We start from the raw sequence: 18,675 nt of genomic DNA on the forward strand, positions 1-18,675 counted from the left end.
CCTTTTCCTTTTCCCACAACCTTTTGTTAAGTAAATTGGCAGCACTGACAAAACGTTTATATGAAAATTCATATATATAATTGTATATAGAACTCTAAATTGTACCAAATGGGCAACTAAGAAAAATAAACTTTCTAGAGTGACTTAACAAATTCATGTGCCTATTAAAATTATGCTTCCATTTCTTTATGTTCATAAAAATAACTGATCCCGCAACTCAAAAAGTTAACGCAACATAGTGCAACCCAAAATGCTCCAATTTTTTCACAGTAGAATTGAAATGCAACACTGTATCCAATTTGACAATTGAAAAGTAGTAACAGTAGCGGCAGTGCGACTTGGAAAAAGATGTAAATTTTCTTAAGGCGATAATTTGAGGAAAATACCTACAAATAAGTGTGAAAACTAGTGAAAAGTGTGCCTCGCACTTTGGTTATCATCTTTCGAAAGGAAAATCATAAATTTTGTTGCATAAAAACAAAGGAAAGCTTGTGGAAAAGTAATCGGCAAAGTCCACAAGAGGAATTTGGCGAATTTGCATTGTACACTCATTCTGATTTTACCACACAACCTCAACGTTACCTTGTCCTCCGTTGTCTTCGTTTAATTGTATTGTGTGTTCCCCTATTTGCTTTTGCCTTTGGTTCGGAATTTTATCGTCTTCATCAAAGCAGCACAGCATTAGCAATTGTAAAGATATAGGAGGTGAAAAAAGCATTTGCTCATAAGATTTTAAAAGTGTCCACAATTGAAAACAATAAAGAAACAAAATACCAAAAAGCGAGCGGAAGAACGGCTGGCGTAAATAAAAGCTTCGAAAAGATAGTGAATCGTGAAAGCATCTGAAAAAGAAGTTGATTCCAAAGAAGTAAAGAGGATAGGTAAAGGTAAAGACTAGAAAAAGAACAGTTTGTGCGGGGTGTTAGAGACCGCCTGCTCGAGTGCCAAAGTGGAAGGAAAGCAATAAGAAAGAAGAAGAGCAGAACTGAAAGGGTGCAAAAATAAGACATAATTTTGACAGGTAAGAATGTAAGGAACATAAGAGAGTCACATTTTACGAATTTTCATTTCCCTTCATCATCTGCTCAGTGTGAGAATGATTGGAAAATTGAAAAATAAATAATATTTTTTTCACGTTCACTTTCATGTCTGACGTATTGACTAGTGACTTTTTTATTTGTTCATTTCCGATTCTTAGTGAAAGATTTTGTAAAAGGTCGCGTTGTAGCCAAAGACTCATCATCATAGCACAGCGACGACGAAGTGTGTAAAAGAAAAAGTGCGGTTGCGGGGCGCTGTAAAATTGAATTTAAAGCGTAATTGTGACGAGAAAATGGAAATCGAGCCCGACCAATCGATAGAGGCAATGGACACACAAGAGGTCGAAATAATCACAAGCGACCTGCAACATCAGCAACAGCAACAATTAAATAAGCTGCATTTGCCAGCAGAACAGCTGCCCAACGAGAACGGTAACGGTCCGCCGCAGCAATTACTAGCCGACAACACTTCGCCATACGCCAACGAACAGGAGATGACGTCCGTCGACGATCCCAAGGACGATCAGTTTCGTTCTGAAGCTACATTTTCATATACGGTGGACAATATAACGCAGCTTAAGCAACAACATCTCTCACCACCCGTATATGTACGCATGTTGCCATGGAAAATTATGGTAATCCCAAATGAGCGAGCGTTAGGTTTCTTCCTTCAATGTAATGGCGAAAACGAATCACCTACATGGTCGTGTAACGCCATCGCTGAATTACGACTGAAATGTCACAAACCAGATGCACCACCATTTACTCGTGCGCGTATTAAGCATCTTTTTTACTCCAAAGAGAACGACTACGGTTATTCAAACTTTATTACGTGGTCAGAATTACAGGAGCCCGAAAAGTGTTACATACACAATGGCGCTATTACATTGGAGGTGCACGTTGTGGCAGATGCACCGCACGGTGTGCTTTGGGATTCCAAAAAACATACTGGTTATGTGGGACTTAAAAATCAAGGAGCAACATGTTATATGAATTCATTGCTGCAAACACTCTATTTTACTAATCAATTGCGACGTGCTGTTTACAAAATACCGACAGAGGCCGATGATAGTACCAAATCGGTCGGATTATCATTACAACGCGTTTTTCATGATCTACAATTCGGCGACCGCCCAGTAGGCACTAAAAAGCTTACCAAGTCATTCGGTTGGGAAACACTTGACTCGTTTATGCAACATGATGTACAGGAATTCTTACGAGTTCTGCTCGATAAATTAGAATCGAAAATGAAGGGTACATGTTTAGAAGGCACCATACCGGGTTTGTTTGAGGGTAAAATGTCTTCATATATAAAATGCAAGAATGTTGATTATAACAGTACACGTTACGAAACCTTCTACGACATACAGTTGAACATAAAGGATAAAAACAATATCTACGATTCTTTCAAGGATTATATAGCATCTGAAACACTTGAGGGTGATAATAAGTACGATGCGGGTGTGCATGGCCTCCAGGTGAGTTTCATTTGCTAAATAATATATACAATTTTGAAATATGCTAGTAAATAATGAAAATGTAGGAAACAATTTAAAGTGAATTCCAGTTGGATGAAATGTTGATTGTTTAGATTGTTTTAGTTTAGATTTTTTTGATCTTCTTTAAGTTGCTATAGCTTTATTATTATTATTATTATTTAATATTATTATTATTATTAGTATTATTATTTTAATAAAAGTAGATATATTGACTATATTGTTGATAATTGTACCAACTTTTACCTTTGTATTTCTTTTGTACGATATAGGAGGCAAGCAAGGGAGTTATCTTCACGGCTTTTCCGCCCGTGTTGCATTTGCATTTAATGCGTTTCCAATATGATCCCATAACAGATAGTTCCATCAAATATAACGATCGTTTCGAGTTTTACGATCGCATAAACTTAGACGAATATTTGGCTGAGAAGGAGAAGACACCAGCCGAGTATGTTTTGCATGCAGTGCTTGTACATTCGGGTGACAACCATGGCGGCCACTATGTGGTATTCATTAATCCGAAAGCGGACGGAAAATGGTTCAAATTCGATGATGATGTCGTCTCCAGTTGTCGTCGGGTCGAAGCCATTGAACAGAATTATGGAGGAAATGATGATGAAATCTCGTTCCATGCAAAATGCAGCAACGCTTATATGTTAGTCTACATACGTAAATCCGAATTGGAACGCGTACTCAGCGATATACCCGAAAATGAAATACCCAGTGAATTAGTGGAACGTTTAGAACTGGAGAAACGTATCGAAATGGCACGTCGTAAGGAGCGCAGCGAGGCAAACTTATATGTATCCATACATGTTATCCTAGAAGAATACTTTGAGGCGCAACAGAAGCGGCGACTATTTGATTTGGATAAAGTGCATCAACGTCTATTCAAGTTAAAACAAACACAAACTGTCGAAGAGATGATGGACGCGTTCGTGAAGTCATTTGGCGTGCCCAAAGATCGTATGCGCCTCTGGATTCTGTTTGCGACACAATCGCAAAAATTTCTGTACTTTGATTTCCAACGAGAGGGTTTGAGTCCAATTGAGCAAGTCGCTTCTGCACAGAAACCATGGGTGATCTTCATAGAGTTGGCGTCACCGCTTGTACCTGGCCGCCCGTTGCCACCGTTCAATCCCAAACAAGAAGTGCTGCTTTTCTTTAAGTATTATGATGCATGTAATAAGCGTTTAAATTATATTGGCTGCTCACAACAGCCACGTAGTCGGCGTTTAAGCGAAATTGTCACGGAGGTGAATACGCACTTGGGCTTTGAGCCAGACACCGAATTAACGGTATTCGATGAATGTCACGACAAAAAAATTACCAATATCAATGAACCACTAGAGAATGTGCTTTACCTGCATCCGGACAATCTGCAGGGCAATATATTAATATTCGAAAAGGAACATATTGACATCAAACTAGATTTGCCTACCGTCGAAGATTATTTCTTGGATTTGGTGTATAGAGTGGAAATCACGTTCTGTGATAAATGCAATCCCAATGAACCGGAAATCGTACTAGAACTTTCCAACCGTTACAATTACGATCAAATGGCAAAAGCGGTCGCAGAGCGACTCAATACCGATCCAAACAAATTGCAGTTCTTTATGTGTGTCAGTAGTTACAAAGAGACACCCGGCAATGCCGTTCCATACACGTTCAAGGTGAGTGCATAGCAGCAAGAAATTTAATTTATTTAAAATACAGTTCGTAGAAGTTGGAGAAATTATTTCAGATCCTTGTTGTGCTTATATTCCCTTATACTAGTTTGTTTGGTAGTTTTAATGGTGTAAGACTAAATACTAGTATCCGACCGATGCCCAATTTTTGGCCGATATCGATTAATCGGCTAGTTGACAAAGAATCGGCCGATGCCGATGCCAATTTATTAAAAAAAAATCAAAATATTTCAAGTCATCGTGTTTGAGATACGATGGAGGAAAGTTTACGCTTTTAAAGTTTCAAGTCGGTCACTCAGCACACCACACATCTCGCTCTTATAACTGCTGTTTCTTTAAAACGATTTCGAATAAAAAAACGCTTTTCTTCCGTATTCTCATCGTTCGGACCATGTCATATATCATTTAAGGGGGAAAAATAAAAATTCTGACAGCATGGGTTGGAACATACATAGATATTTTTCTATTTTGCCAATTTAATTCTGTTTTAATAAAAATGCTATATTTAATTGAATTAAAAATGTAATTCCAGGGAACTGTAAAGGATCTAGTCGCATACTGCAAGCAGAGCGCAACCAAAAAGCTCTTCTATCAAAGACTGTCTCTCAGCATCCACGAACTCGACAATAAGAAACAATTCAAATGCATTTGGGTCTCAAATGATCTTAAGGAGGAAAAAGAACTAGTACTGTATCCCAATAAGAATGAGAATGTCAAAGGTCTATTGGACGAGGCTGCCAAAAAGATACAATTCGCTGAAAATAGTCGCAAGAAATTGCGATTACTAAAAGTGGCCAATCACAAAATCGCCACCATATACAAAGAAGATATGCCGCTGGAAGCGCTACAAAAGACCAACGAAACGCTGACGGCACAAAGTGCGCAGAAGACTTTCCGCATTGAGGAAGTGCCTGCCGAAGATATGCAACTGGCCGAGAATGAGATACTCGTTCCCGTGGCACATTACAGCAAAGAGATATACAATTCCTTTGGTGTGCCATTCTTGATCAAAGCGAAACATAACGAACCATATGGTGCGCTAAAACAACGCATACAAAAGCGTCTGAATGTGCCCGATAAAGAGTGGGAGAATTTCAAGTTTGCTGTCATCTCAATGGGGCATCCGAACGAGGTTAACGACAATACACCGGTCGATATGGAGATCTATCGCACTTGGTCTAATGCACATTTGCCTTACTTTGGACTAGATCACATAAATAAATCCAGAAAGCGAACATCCTTAAATTTCTCCGAGAAAGCGATTAAGATTTACAATTAAATTAGAATATAATTGGCGAAAAACAACAAAAACATAACAAAAGATGAACTCATTGTGGGATCGATAATGTGTGCGTGCAAATAACAACAAAAACAAAAATATGTAATAATCGAGAAAATGCGAACTGCCGAATTGGAGGAAAATATGCGGAGAGAAGCATGAAAACAGCGGGTAGTATTGTAGCAGAATAATTTTAAAATGGGGCTTTATGGCTAAAAGACGAGAGACGAGTTTAAATTATAGCACGATAAACGATAAAAACAAATTGGAAACCATAACAAAAAAGTTGCTAATGTATGTCTTGTTCTTATGTTTACATATGCTGCATATACGCCGTAACAACAACAACAACAACAACACGAACATACTTACAAATAGCTGCAACCGCAATGGCAACAAAACAAAATATGTGTGCAGCCAACAACAAAGTGAAGCAAACAAGTAACCATCCGACCGACCGACCGACCGACCGACGGACTACCAAACAACCGATTTGTCAATCAGCCAACTAACCAACCAACAACAATTTTAAGCGCAAACAAGCAAGCAAAAACAAAAATATTAAAAACAAACCAGATATGGCAACAACAAGAAGCGTAGGGTGTTTGTGAATTGTTGTTTGCTTTTATAGTTTCGAATGTGTTTCAAAAGAGCTTCGCCTGCAAAATTTTCACAAAACTCACAATCACACACACTCTCACACACACACAAACAATAGAGCATAAACTATAAATGGAAATACAGAACACACTTTAACAAAACAAATAAACCGAACTTTAAAATTAAACTAAAATAAAAAATATTAAATTAAAAATGTACTACTTTAATATATATATATATAAATATGTATATGTATATTTAAAAATTAACTTAGGCGTACGAATGTAAAAGAAAAAACTAAAATTTACGCAAAATTTTGTTATGCAAGTAGCATCTTAACAATCGACGACGGTGCTGGTGACGTTGGCTGCGTCGTTTACTGGCTGATTGGAATCGACGTAGCAAGTACGATATTGGTGGAGTGCGTTATAGTTTGCATTTTGTTTGGCGAGTATTCGGGCGCTCAATCCGCGCATATAAATTGCAGATGTTAGTTAGGTGCATTTCAGGAGCCACAACTGTCTCTGTATACCTCTACCTGATTTCATTTAGCGAATCAAAGCAATTTTACACTACCGCAACATTATTCTTGAGTAATCGCAATGCATGCGAAGTCGCTATGTAAATGTAGGCAGCAGCAGCAACAACAAAAACAACATCAACATGGAAACGCATTGAATGCAAGTAGAATAATTTGAAATATACATAAACACACACTTATATATATATTATATTAAAGAGAAAAAATAGAGATATACATAAATTGAATCTAACAAAACAAAATGTTGCGATAATGATTTTTAGATAACCCATTTAGTACATCAGTAAAAACGCCAACGCATGCATACGTAAAAAAATTCACACACGCACATATTACTTTTGCGTCAAAAGGATTTTAATAACTTCCATATCACACATAATCTGAAAGATTCTGCTCATGCTTACTGATAACAGAGTTCTTTATTCCATTAACACCAACACATCCATAAGAGAATGCTGCACAGTGATTATGCGTATGATTGATTATGAGTGGTGGGGAGGAGTTCGTACTTCTATTTGATATTGTCAGCTAAAGCCGTTTTTTTAAGTTCTGGGGCGGTTGTGTATATAATTGTAAGCAAAGCTATTTGTATGCACCGAGTATTCCGTTAATTATTGTTAATTTTTTTTATTAATACATATGTATAATCAAAATTAATTTGTTTTAATCCATGCATTTTTTTTTCTAAAGAAATCGAATACACTCGACTTTATCTCAAAGCATCTAGCTTTTAATACATATCTTGAATTTAGTGTGTTAAAATAGCTAATGTGAACTTAAGCGGAGGTAGGTATTTTAAATTTTAGTACAAATACGACATGATGTACCGTATTTTTCATTTACTTAAAAGCTTTTATTCACTGGCAAGGCAGAAAAACGCGTTTTTTGAAATCTTTTGAAAAGGCATTTTATATAAATTCAAAAAACAAAAATTCTCACTTTAATAATCGGTGATTCACTTTAAAAAAATTTTTATTCCCTTGTTTGCGTAGCGCATATTCAGAAGAACATCCGAGAAAGGTATCCAGCGATTAGGAAGATTTTTCTGGTCAAATTGATCTCACACCCAAAAATTAAAAAAAAATACTAATAATTTTTACTATAGATGAATAAAGGTAATGATCTGAAAGAGTAGTAAAATTATTTTACTTTTGGCGAAAAGCTTTTTTTTTGTGAAAAACATTACACTTCAGAGTTTAGAGGCTTTAAAAGTCGTTATTATTACAACAATCTTTCAATTCTCCAATCTTGACCTGGCAAATAAATCTTAGAAGATCGTGTGAAAAAACCTTTTAGTGAAAAACGAGTTTATAGGTTTGAGAACCGATTACGCTAAGTTGAAAAATTCTTACAAACACGTTCATATTTTCGCATACATTTCCCGGATCAACTTCAAATTAATTTTCGGAGAATATTTTGGTTTTGAAATTCATAAATGAATATAGCCTTTTAACCAAAAAAATTTAAGATAATTTAATTACATCGTATTTCCCTTTTATAATATAAATTCCAGGCGTGTTCTCGAGACAACTTTTCTGAAATTTCAGGTTAGCTCAAAAATTTACATTTTAGAGATATTCTTTATCGAATGTATAATTAATTATGATGCAAGTTCTTAAATGAATTAAAGCCGATCATCTAATATGTCAAAAGTTAATTGATTAAAACCATAATTTTTTTTATTTTTTTGATAACCGGTTGGATGGCAGGTTTCGTCAAACGGTAAAATATGTGAGTGTTGCAATTTCAATTAAATTATAATAAATAGTGTTTACATAATGCTGTTTTTTTATTATGTATAAACGAATGAGAGAAGACGATTTTAAGGAAGTAAACAAATAAAAATGATATATGTTTTATTTATACTGAATTTATGTTTCTCCAAAGTGACACATACTGCAACCAAATTAAAAATAATTTTTAAAAGGAGCGACAACGGCAATAGAGGTATACATAACAAAGTATCATTTAAATTTATTATGCATCATATATGCATGTATGTGTATGTAAAAGTTATTGCAATCAAAACAAATAGAAAAACTTAAAAATAAATAAAGAAAATAAAGAAAGCGAAAACAACGGAATATGCCAATTCCATGTTGTTAAAAATGTTTAAGTACATTAAATTATCAAAAAACATTTTGTAGCGGTTGAAATTAAAAACTGAATTACCGCTATCGCCTGTATGACTTCCCATCGATCTTAACCTATAGCCCGATTAACGGATTTTTCGAGGATTACATCAATGCAATATAAAAGCTTTCGACGAATAAAAATCCATTGCGTTTATTTTGCGATTTACATACATACATACCCAAGTCCGCATATTCAAAGGGTTCAAAAACAAACAAATTTACACAGATCTAATTGCAGTCGTTTTGCTTAGTATAAAAGTATTTTTTTTTTATTTCAAAACTACAAATACACAATATGGTATTGAACACAGCTTATTTAAAATTTTCTGCGTTTTAATATCTCCGGACGCCAATTGACCGGATGCGTCTCTTCGCTCGCCTCATTGTCTTCTTTATAAATTTTTATCGTCTTGTCTGCCTCAGCCGTGATTAAACGTGAACCAGACTGATCAAAGCACATAGCAAAGATACCGGCTTCACTGTCCATTGAGCCCGGCTGAACAGGCGCCTGGAAACGTTGAAAATTGTAACCAGTACGCCAGTCCCAGAAGAACATTGTACCGTTGTCACCACCCGAAACCAACACACCATCCGCATTTACAGCCATGCAATTAACAATGGCATTGTGACCGGATATATTTTGCACAAAATTACCTTCAGGGCAGCGCCATTGCTTAATATTGTCTGGCGATGCTGAGGCGAACATATAAAGCGTTGGATGTAAGACGATACTACGCACAGATTTCTTATGGTTCGTTAATGTGCAAACACTTTTGCCAGCAGCCAAATCCCATAAACGTACTGTAGAATCATGTGAGCCGGTTATAATTTGCGGATTAGTTGCTTGCGCAACCACACTGGCAACTGTATTAGTGTGCCCAGTTAGTGTGTGTATATTGGCTTTAGTACGCATATCCCAAATGCGTGCTGTGGAGTCACGACCGCATGTGGCTAGAACATCGATTGTTGGATGTAGCGCCATGGAATACACAGCAGATAAATGACCATGATAATGTCGAATAACTTTATTATATTCGAGATCCCAACATTTGACTTGACGATCTTCACCACAACTGAAGAGGTAGGGATGTTTCGCACTCACTGCTAAGCCGCGAACGGTGCTCACATGTCCGGTGAGTGAGAGTTTCAATTTACCACTGGCTAAATCCCAAATTTTTATTACACGATCACCAGCACCCGTTGCAAACCACTCATTACCAGGTTCTACAGCTATGCAGCGCACCCAGCCCAAGTGACCTATGCAAAGGAGTACAATATACAATTATAAAAAATAGTTGTTGAAATTCGCTAATTAACTATATTTACCAGAAATAACTCGTGACAATTTCCATGGCGCATGCCAGGTAGGTTTCGGAATAGTAGGTGCCTTTTTGGGTATTAATTGTACATTACTGCCCGTTGTACCGGTGCGCGCCCCTGATGCGGCCACAAGTGATGTGTTGCCATTTGCATGTTCCACCCCACCAGTTGCAGTTTTCTCTGTTATTGCTACCAAGCCGTTATTGTGCTCCCCAGCCAAGCTGCCGTCTGTGATGGCAAGTGTACGTTCTGGTCCCTCTAATGCGCCACCAGGTGCAGAGGCAGCTAATTTTTTTGCTTCAGCGACTTTAGAGACACGATCAAAAACCAGACCATACGTATCCTTTGCTTTAATGGATTTCCGAATATTTAATCTGAAAATTTTATTTATAAAAATCTGCTAAGCTGAGTTTAATTTACTCACAGTTTTTCGTCGATTTCAGGCAATGCGCTCTGATTGGATACAAACATGTCGTGTGTGCGCTTTAACGAACGAAATATAAGCGTATGTACGCTGTGACGCTGCACCTCTTCCATTTTATAATTGTTATGCTCTTATATGTGAAATGAGTTTACACCTATTAATTTTAGTTAAATTAAAAGTTCGCCTGTTTTCAATCAATGCATCGCATGGATAAAATAATAAACAGAAGCAAAATATATATAAAAAAATAAACCCACACAGGGTTGTATTTTTTATATGTCGAAACTTTAACCCTGGTGTGGTACATAGAATAACTAACTTAATAAAAAAATAAATTCATAAAATAAAATAAAATGTTATAATATTATATAAACTATGAAAAATACGTTTTTTAAGAAAAATTCATAATATTATTATTTGTGATTTAAATTTTTTCCTTAATAATCATCATATTCGTTGAAAACAATTCAATATAAGTTGAATTTTAAATGAAAAAGTCTATAAAAAGTCTTTTAAAACATACAAAGTTCAAATACTCAAAAAATAAATAAATACGCTTTTGTATAGTGCTCCCATGACAATTGATTCGGATTGGACCGAATCAATGAGGATTCATATTCGGTCTAGTTTTGTCACCTAGCTCTTTAACACAAATCTGTTTAGAAAACGTGCTAACTTGCTACAAGATAAACAACATTCTGTGCTTTTTTAAATATATATATTTTTTTAAACGATTTTTGTGGTCTTTTCTATTAATTGGCTGGCACAGGTGAAGCTGGTGCCGCATTACTCGACGATGTACCTACTGAGGCCGAAGGTGCTGATGATGACAACGACGACGATGTGGACGAAGAAGCTGAAGACGTACCCGCAGCAGCTGAGCTATTATCTTGGGAGGAACCCTCGAAAAATTTCTCAATCTTAAATGGAGCAAAAAAGGAATATAAATTAGTTGCATTTCCTTAAGCTAGTTGCATAATACTCACCATTTTCTTTATGTAATTGCATAAGGACTTGTTGTTTGAAGTTGAAATGACATTTTCCACTCTATACGGTGGAGAAACAGTGACTTCGTTAAATATTTGTATGTTGGTACCTTGCCAGGATACTTCATTCGACTATAAGTAAATTTTAAGGGATAAAATTATTCATTTAAATTGAATACAATATAGTAAGGTTATGTTATTTACCTTAAACTGCTTTGCAATTGTTCTGTACAATTCCTGTGCTTCTAAACTAACATCCGCATTTCTTGACTTAAGATAAGTTTGTCGTTGCTGCACTGTATTGCGAAGTCGAATTTTTATCTACAAAAGAAAAAGAAATAATATGAACATTATTCTTTTTTATTTATTGTTAGTTTTTTATATTATACTTGTTCCAAGTTCAGCTTTTGTGGATCTTCAACAAAGTTGCCATTGCACTCCTTAATCACTTTTACATTGCTGCATAGCGACAAATTCAGGACGTAAACATCATTTAGTTGCTCTGAGTTTTTCGAACGACATTCTATATAAATAATATTGAAATTAAGGAAAACCTTACCTCTATTTACAAAACTACCGTGAAAATAAACAATTTACAAAAAATTTTAAAATTTCCACCAACATCAACAAGTATTTGAAACTTTTGAATCTTCACTCACTATTCATTTACTCGATCGTATTACTTAATCTACTAATGCCGTATACAATAATATGATGTAATGGAATTGTTTTTGGATTCATCACTATTCAAATATTGAATAATTAATATAAGTTTTATTTACCTTTCGCGCTCAGGCATAGAATTGAACACCTGTTTATATTGTCAACTATTAACATATGTACCACTACTACCATCATACTTAATTAGTGTTCATTGGCTCAAAAGTCAATACGGATGATTGACCTCAGTATTGTTACTCGTATTGCAGCTTTCTCCAACTTATCGCAAATTCGCTTATATTATACATGAACCTGAACCAATGGAGCCATTTTTCAAAAACTACACTCCACCTTATCTAATAGAACTTATGTATATTATAACTACTTTTCAACAATAATCATATATTTCCTAAGGTCACCATAGTTCAATTTCAAAATCATACCAAACATATGTTTGCTAACTCAACTTAACAAAAATTGTTACTCTCTCATTAATTTTATGATATTCTGCTTTGAATGTTTTGTTTTTGAAAAGGATACTTAAAATGAGCATTTTTGTGTTATGATCAAATGCTAGTACTTCGCCTTCCACTTCCTCGTTGAAACAGGTCGTGCACAGCACAGATGATCCAATCGTGAAGCAATCATTTACCGCAGCCATTTTTAATGAAAGCCGCCACACAACTTAATGATGATATCGCGAATTTAGGTGAATTATGATATCGCTAATCAAATTAACGGTGCTGATGTTTATCGTTTACTTTCGAATTGTAAGTCGCCACAATTATAAACAATCAGTAAAAGCGTTTACCAATGCAACAAAATGCGGTCGTGTCTCTTTTATCGCTCTTTGCTAGAGCTCCGTGCATACGTTGACTTGTGGAAGTATTTATATTGTTGTTTTCGTTTCGGGTTTAAGATTTTTGGTCACTTGCTTTCAATAACATTTAAGCATCAATTCACAACAATTGGGTAGAAGGTGTTAACTGTGCCCGTAACTCTCCGTGATTCTTTTTGTAACAATTATTATATACTTTTACTGACTCCACTGCTGTTGCCGCTGTTCGATCACTTTTCCCCTATTTACTTATGTAGTAATTTTCTGTGTTCTTCCTTTGCCTATCATTTATTTTTATTGCTCACATATGTACTATGCGCAACTTTGCTATTTGCAAGTTAAATGCAATTTGCAATAATATATGCGAAAGTAATTACGTTTTTTCACACAGTGAAAAATAATAATAAACGGCGTATGCAGACGTTATCCAAAAATTTTTTGGTTAAAGCTCTAAAAAACGAGCGGAGCGAAAGGAAGGAGATGGCAAGTTGAAAAAACACAATCCAAGTTTCTCTTCGTACACGATATTCTTCCACACGCACACACCCGTACTTTGGCGCGTGGCGAATGAGAACAAATATAAATGCCAAAATGACAGCAGTTTTGTGTTTTAAAAAAATAATATTTATAGTGTTTACATTTCGCTGAGTCGTCTAAGTAAAATATTGTAAAAAAAGAAAGCATTTTAAGATAACGAAATTAATATTATTGCAAATATAACAATACTTTCTTTCCTATCTTTTACAATAGAAAATCGTGTTGCAACCCTACCACCATCTAGAAATGTAAACAAAAGAGCCGCCGGTTGGCTGTGTGAAACAAAGCTTATATGCGTTATCAGATAATTAGTTTTATTATCGTTTATTGTCCAGAAACTCACGAGATTTAAGGATATAAGTGAAAGCATTTATATTTAGATGTGTCGCGAAAGTTTAAATCATCTTTCCTTTATTTTCAGTTAGCCCAAGGTAAAAGTATTAATTTATAACAATTTCTTACCACGCCCTAACATGTTGTTCATCTCTAGCCTTTATTATTATTTTTATGCACTATGCCGGCATTAGTGCTTGTAAGATCAGGAACGACTCTTCTCATGGTGTTACTTTTGTTATTACAAAATTTATACGGATTGGTAGGAGCTATTAACCATTGGATCCTCCAAGATGATGGACGCATTACACAAAAAGTAGATTCTCCATTTTTGTTACGTGAACCACATAATCTTGTAACATTTCTGGATCAAATACGACATAATGACTACGTGGAGCAGTCTTATCTAAAATTGAGACGTCAACGCGAATTAATTGCAGAGCATTTACGTTATTCCAAACAGTTCAGTGAGGATTTGGTTTTGCAGGCGGAACGCCTGCAGCCACATTTAGGCGCACAAACACAACCAATGCAAAATTTGATCAACTCGTTGGAAGCGCTTACTAAGCAGACGGCAAAAATGTACAGGTGGGATGAGTATATAAGAAAAGGAATTTAGAACCTCTTCATTTATTTACAATTTATATAGCTACTTGGAGTTTGTCAAAGATGAATTGAAAGAGTTTAGGAAGCTGAAAACACAAATTACCCAACATCATGAAAAATTGATACAACAGCAGGTTTAACAAAAAATTTTTAACTCTTATACATAAAAAAAATTAACGAACTCATTACTCATAGGTGCCCCTTGCCTCACGTCAATTAGATGAAAAGGTGAATAATGAGGATCTACTAAAACGAGGCCAATACTGTAGTACTCGAACTTTGTCTAGAACAGAAGATCCAGTTTTATTTTGTGATTTTTACTCCGATATGCAAATGCGTTTAGATGGAAAGGATGTAGACCCTGAAACATTAGAGCGTGATTGGCAGCTGACAAGTGAATCTGTGCTAAATCAAGTGACTAATTTGAATGTGCAACAACGCATGAATTTGGAACAAATAAAAGCTATGCGAGCTAAGAAAGCGACTGCCGTGGCTAGTGCCAAAAGTAAGAAAGTGACGCCGGTTTCGTCAGCAACAGGCGATATTCCTGATGCTAAAAGTAATGATACATAAGTAAGAAAATCGTAATCGCAATATTAATAGCTTTAAAGACAACACATTAATTAAGTTTAGTTGCTTTCAATTGACATTTTTATGCGCTACGTATAAAAAAAACAATTTTTATCAAATAAGTATCAATAAAATTTTATTATCTTTCTTAAAATAACACACAATATAAAATATTTAGTCATTTGTTTAACAAGGAGTTAAGAATAATCACAAAGTTCCATCGTAAGATTTTAAACTTAAAACGAGTATTTTGCGGTCCGTTATGTTTACCATTCGATATCAATAGTTTGCAAAGCATTATGCATTTCTCTTAAACTAGAATACACGTGTGTGGGTTTAGCCTTTTGAGTCTCATCAGCCGACTTTGTAATGAGCAAACTGCTCCAGCCAGCATTGCGGGCACCTATATAATCCTTTTCATAAAGATTTCCAATATGCAGTGCTTCAGAAGCATGCACATTATACTTCTCTAAAGGTTTCAGAAATGCACCACAATGCGGTTTCTCAACACCCAAATCATATGAGGTGTACACGAAGTCAAATTCATGCCTTATATTCATACTTGAGAGCACACGTTCCAAGCCGGGATCACTATTAGAGATGACACCAACATATTTAGTAACATCACGTATCATTTTTAATAACTCTACATTGCCCTCAATATGCACATAGCACTCATTACTGCGATACTGTTCGAAAAGGCGTTCGCTAATACTGCGTATTTGTGTTTGCGATAATTTGCCGTCTACACGCTTAAAGATGTTGTTCACCAGCAGCATCCACCAGTTCTGCCAAGTTATTTCTTTCGAATTTCGACCGTAAATGGGATATCTTTTTGTCATGTTTTTAAATTCTTCACGAAATAAATTTTGTAATTGGTTTGGATCAAGGTTTTTAACGCCCATCGATGCCGCAGTCTTCGCATATTGCACACCTGGAGGTTTGCGAAACCTCAATAATGTATCAGTGATGTCAAATGTTACTAGGCGAAAACGATTCAAGTTCTTAACAAATTGAACATTACGATTCATTCTGATAAGCCTCGAATTGAAATATTTTTGTATGTCAGCACCTTTGTTGTTATTGAGGTAAATAGTTTGTTGTTATTGTTAGCCGGTAGATAGTTTGTTTATAGACAACCTAAACTGTTATCTAATGAATAAAAAATAGTAAACAGCTGTTTTGAGATAACAGAGATGTAAAACGTATGTACACGCTCTGTTCGTATACTATATGCGTATTATACGTATTGAAGTGGTTGCCTAAAAATATAAAAAATGATGGTGTAATTTTCATAAATCGGCATTTTCTCGATATTTAAACAAACGGATATTTGTAATTGTTTATATTAATTTCTTAATATAACAATATCTCCCAACTTATAGTTACAATAATATTTTATTATTATTATTAATAATTCAGTAAAGGAACAAACAGATGACGTGAAAAGGTTTGCTTGCAACCCTGCTGCTAAATTTAACCGCTCAAACACCAGCAAAATTCGCTATAATCTTGTTAGTTAAGTGATTAAATTTGTTAATAATTAAAAAAATGTCTGAAGAACCTCCAAAAATCCGTTTTAAAAATTCACAGTACAGCTATATTGAACCTGGTGGCAAAAAGCACGTCTTTAAATCACTGAAACAAATACTGGCGGTGGAGAAAACGCAACAGTGGCCAGAAGGCACAATGTCGTGTGAGTGCACTTGTTTTAAATTGTTATCACTAATATTTGTTTACATATGTATATAATGTATATATTTGCTTACGTTTTATCTCTTCCAGACACCTCCTTTAATGCGCCACCCTCTTTGCGACCACCCAAAAAATATTCTGACATATCAGGTCTGATTGCGCCTTACACTGATCCTCACTCGAAGTTGCGTTATGCCAATTCTGAAGAATATGCCGTGGTAAAGACTTTACCTTCCGATATTGTCGCTGGTTATTTGGCATTACGTGGCGCTAGTAGTATTGTTGGCTAATAATTAACCAATTTAGACTAAATAGAGATAATAAGCTTAATAATTAAGAACGAAATACAAAGTTAATTAGCAGAAATCCAAGATCATAAATGCTGCAGTTTCCTGAAAAATATTTAGAAGTTTAAATACATTAATTAAATTCCGGATACATTTAAGCAAATTCAAAATTATGGGTGAATTGGAAACCAAGTAAGCACATCATGATTTTTAATATATGAGACAATAGTAGTTACTTGAACATTTTATCAGTAAATAGTTTTATAGAACTACTTATCACAATTTATAAGTTTTATTGTTATTGTAGTATATTTTATTAAATGTAGACACGTTTTGTTTGTAAAACTCTTTTTCTTGAACATCAAGTAGCAAGAAAATTACTGCATAATATTGATATGCATTTACATATGTATGTATGTATGTACATGTTTTTATATTTATTAACAACTAAAACACTTCAACTCTTATTGATTTCCATTGCTTTCTAAAAATGGGAGTACTTTGGAAATAATGTTGTTTTGCTTTATTTATACTGACAGTCGCTATCGCCAGGTTCAAATATTAGTGTACTATTTAACTGCTTCATTATTTCCGCCTAATTTTGCTGGAAAGCTCTAGTAGTACAAAAAATGCGAACATTCAACTTATACTAGTGCCACGCTCATATAATAATTATTAAAACCTTATATACTTTTTTCTGTTACTTTTTGTGCCAAATTTCGTAGCTCAGTTAATACATAGGTTGGTAATGTGAAAGTCTGACGAAACCATCAATCTTTTAATTAAAAAAAGTTTTCAGTCCTTATACGACCGCGATTATCGCCAAAGTACAGGATGCCTCTTATTGAACACCTACATAGTGAGGCCCGTATGCTTCCAGTTAAGGGGCATAAAGAACTCCTCTCCAAACAGTTCCTACTGGGGTGCTTTCGCAGAAATTATCTTTAAAGTCACCTGCATGTAGCGGTACCGCCTCATAGGAGCATCAAGAGGTTATTCCTCAACTACGTCGACGACATCAAACAATACGCCGATCAGACTTCGGACGCAACTAACTTCCGATAAGCACTGATCGTCATTCACAGTGGAGCCATTAATACCTTTATCGACTCTACCTCAGTGAATGGCGTACTTAAAATCAACTCACCACCCACTGCACACGAAGAGCTCGAGATGCCGCGAGAAACGAGAGTGACCCTTGCGCAGCTTAGTTCTGAATACTGTAGCAGGTTAATTTTCTATTTATCCAGAATAAACCCTGACATATCAAAAATATGTCCAGGGTGCAATGAGTCGCTGCATGTCACTGATCTCCTCTTTGCATCCCTACTAACCCTACTCATCTGACATATTTCAACCTTTGGTCCGACCTCGTCGAAACAGCATGTTTCCTAGACTTACCACTGGATGGGATTAGATGCCCGTAACAACAACAACAACATTATTTTCCCATACCGTCCCCGCAACAGTCGGGTCTACGTAACTGGAACGGACCCAGATTCTTATCCGGCCAAGGACTGTCAAACCGGCAGCATTCCTCCAAAATAGTACTTCAGAAATGTTTTCTGTCGCTACAACAACAATACCAACATTCATTTCCTATACAAAGCCTTCGCTTAGAAGATGCCATTCAGTTTCTT

At 35.5% G+C, this 18,675-nt stretch overlaps 6 protein-coding genes across 7 annotated transcripts; 3 read left to right on the top strand and 3 right to left on the bottom strand.

Moving 5' to 3' along the window:
* Positions 1–315: 315 nt before the first annotated feature.
* On the top strand, positions 316–7,311 carry LOC126758894 (ubiquitin carboxyl-terminal hydrolase 7). Of its 2 annotated transcripts, XM_050473330.1 has the most exons (4): positions 316–1,021; positions 1,199–2,518; positions 2,809–4,209; positions 4,757–7,311. In XM_050473330.1, exons 2-4 carry the CDS (start codon positions 1,334–1,336, stop codon positions 5,501–5,503), a joined length of 3,333 nt encoding a protein of 1,110 aa, XP_050329287.1. In that variant the 5' UTR covers positions 316–1,021; positions 1,199–1,333; the 3' UTR covers positions 5,504–7,311. The 2 variants fall into 2 exon arrangements, with proteins under 2 accessions (XP_050329287.1, XP_050329288.1); XM_050473331.1 differs by lacking the exon at positions 316–1,021 and having other exon boundaries at positions 1,073–2,518.
* A 1,700-nt stretch (positions 7,312–9,011) lies between these two features.
* LOC126758896 (pleiotropic regulator 1) lies at positions 9,012–10,758 on the bottom strand. The gene is made up of 3 exons (XM_050473333.1): positions 10,524–10,758; positions 10,106–10,473; positions 9,012–10,036 (listed from the first exon to the last, which is right to left on the bottom strand). The coding sequence occupies exons 1-3, from the start codon at positions 10,634–10,636 to the stop codon at positions 9,096–9,098; spliced, it is 1,422 nt and encodes a 473-aa protein (XP_050329290.1). The 5' UTR covers positions 10,637–10,758; the 3' UTR covers positions 9,012–9,095.
* A 461-nt stretch (positions 10,759–11,219) lies between these two features.
* Positions 11,220–13,496, bottom strand: LOC126758901 (LSM12 homolog A). Its single transcript, XM_050473337.1, has 5 exons — positions 12,710–13,496; positions 11,899–12,032; positions 11,714–11,830; positions 11,510–11,641; positions 11,220–11,443 (listed from the first exon to the last, which is right to left on the bottom strand). Exons 1-5 carry the CDS (start codon positions 12,828–12,830, stop codon positions 11,276–11,278), a joined length of 672 nt encoding a protein of 223 aa, XP_050329294.1. The 5' UTR covers positions 12,831–13,496; the 3' UTR covers positions 11,220–11,275.
* Positions 13,497–13,656: 160 nt separating this feature from the next.
* On the top strand, positions 13,657–15,218 carry LOC126758898 (uncharacterized). The gene is made up of 5 exons (XM_050473335.1): positions 13,657–13,674; positions 13,758–13,975; positions 14,035–14,465; positions 14,527–14,617; positions 14,679–15,218. The coding sequence occupies exons 3-5, from the start codon at positions 14,059–14,061 to the stop codon at positions 15,054–15,056; spliced, it is 876 nt and encodes a 291-aa protein (XP_050329292.1). The 5' UTR covers positions 13,657–13,674; positions 13,758–13,975; positions 14,035–14,058; the 3' UTR covers positions 15,057–15,218.
* LOC126758900 (rhythmically expressed gene 2 protein) lies at positions 15,173–16,465 on the bottom strand. Its single transcript, XM_050473336.1, has one exon. The coding sequence runs from the start codon at positions 16,082–16,084 to the stop codon at positions 15,320–15,322; it is 765 nt and encodes a 254-aa protein (XP_050329293.1). The 5' UTR covers positions 16,085–16,465; the 3' UTR covers positions 15,173–15,319.
* A 41-nt stretch (positions 16,466–16,506) lies between these two features.
* LOC126758903 (INO80 complex subunit C) lies at positions 16,507–17,317 on the top strand. The gene is made up of 2 exons (XM_050473340.1): positions 16,507–16,749; positions 16,839–17,317. Exons 1-2 carry the CDS (start codon positions 16,605–16,607, stop codon positions 17,036–17,038), a joined length of 345 nt encoding a protein of 114 aa, XP_050329297.1. The 5' UTR covers positions 16,507–16,604; the 3' UTR covers positions 17,039–17,317.
* The last annotated feature ends 1,358 nt before the right edge of the window (positions 17,318–18,675 follow it).

Source organism: Bactrocera neohumeralis, chromosome 5, assembly GCF_024586455.1.
Source record: "Bactrocera neohumeralis isolate Rockhampton chromosome 5, APGP_CSIRO_Bneo_wtdbg2-racon-allhic-juicebox.fasta_v2, whole genome shotgun sequence".
In the NCBI taxonomy this organism is placed as follows: domain Eukaryota; kingdom Metazoa; phylum Arthropoda; class Insecta; order Diptera; family Tephritidae; genus Bactrocera; species Bactrocera neohumeralis.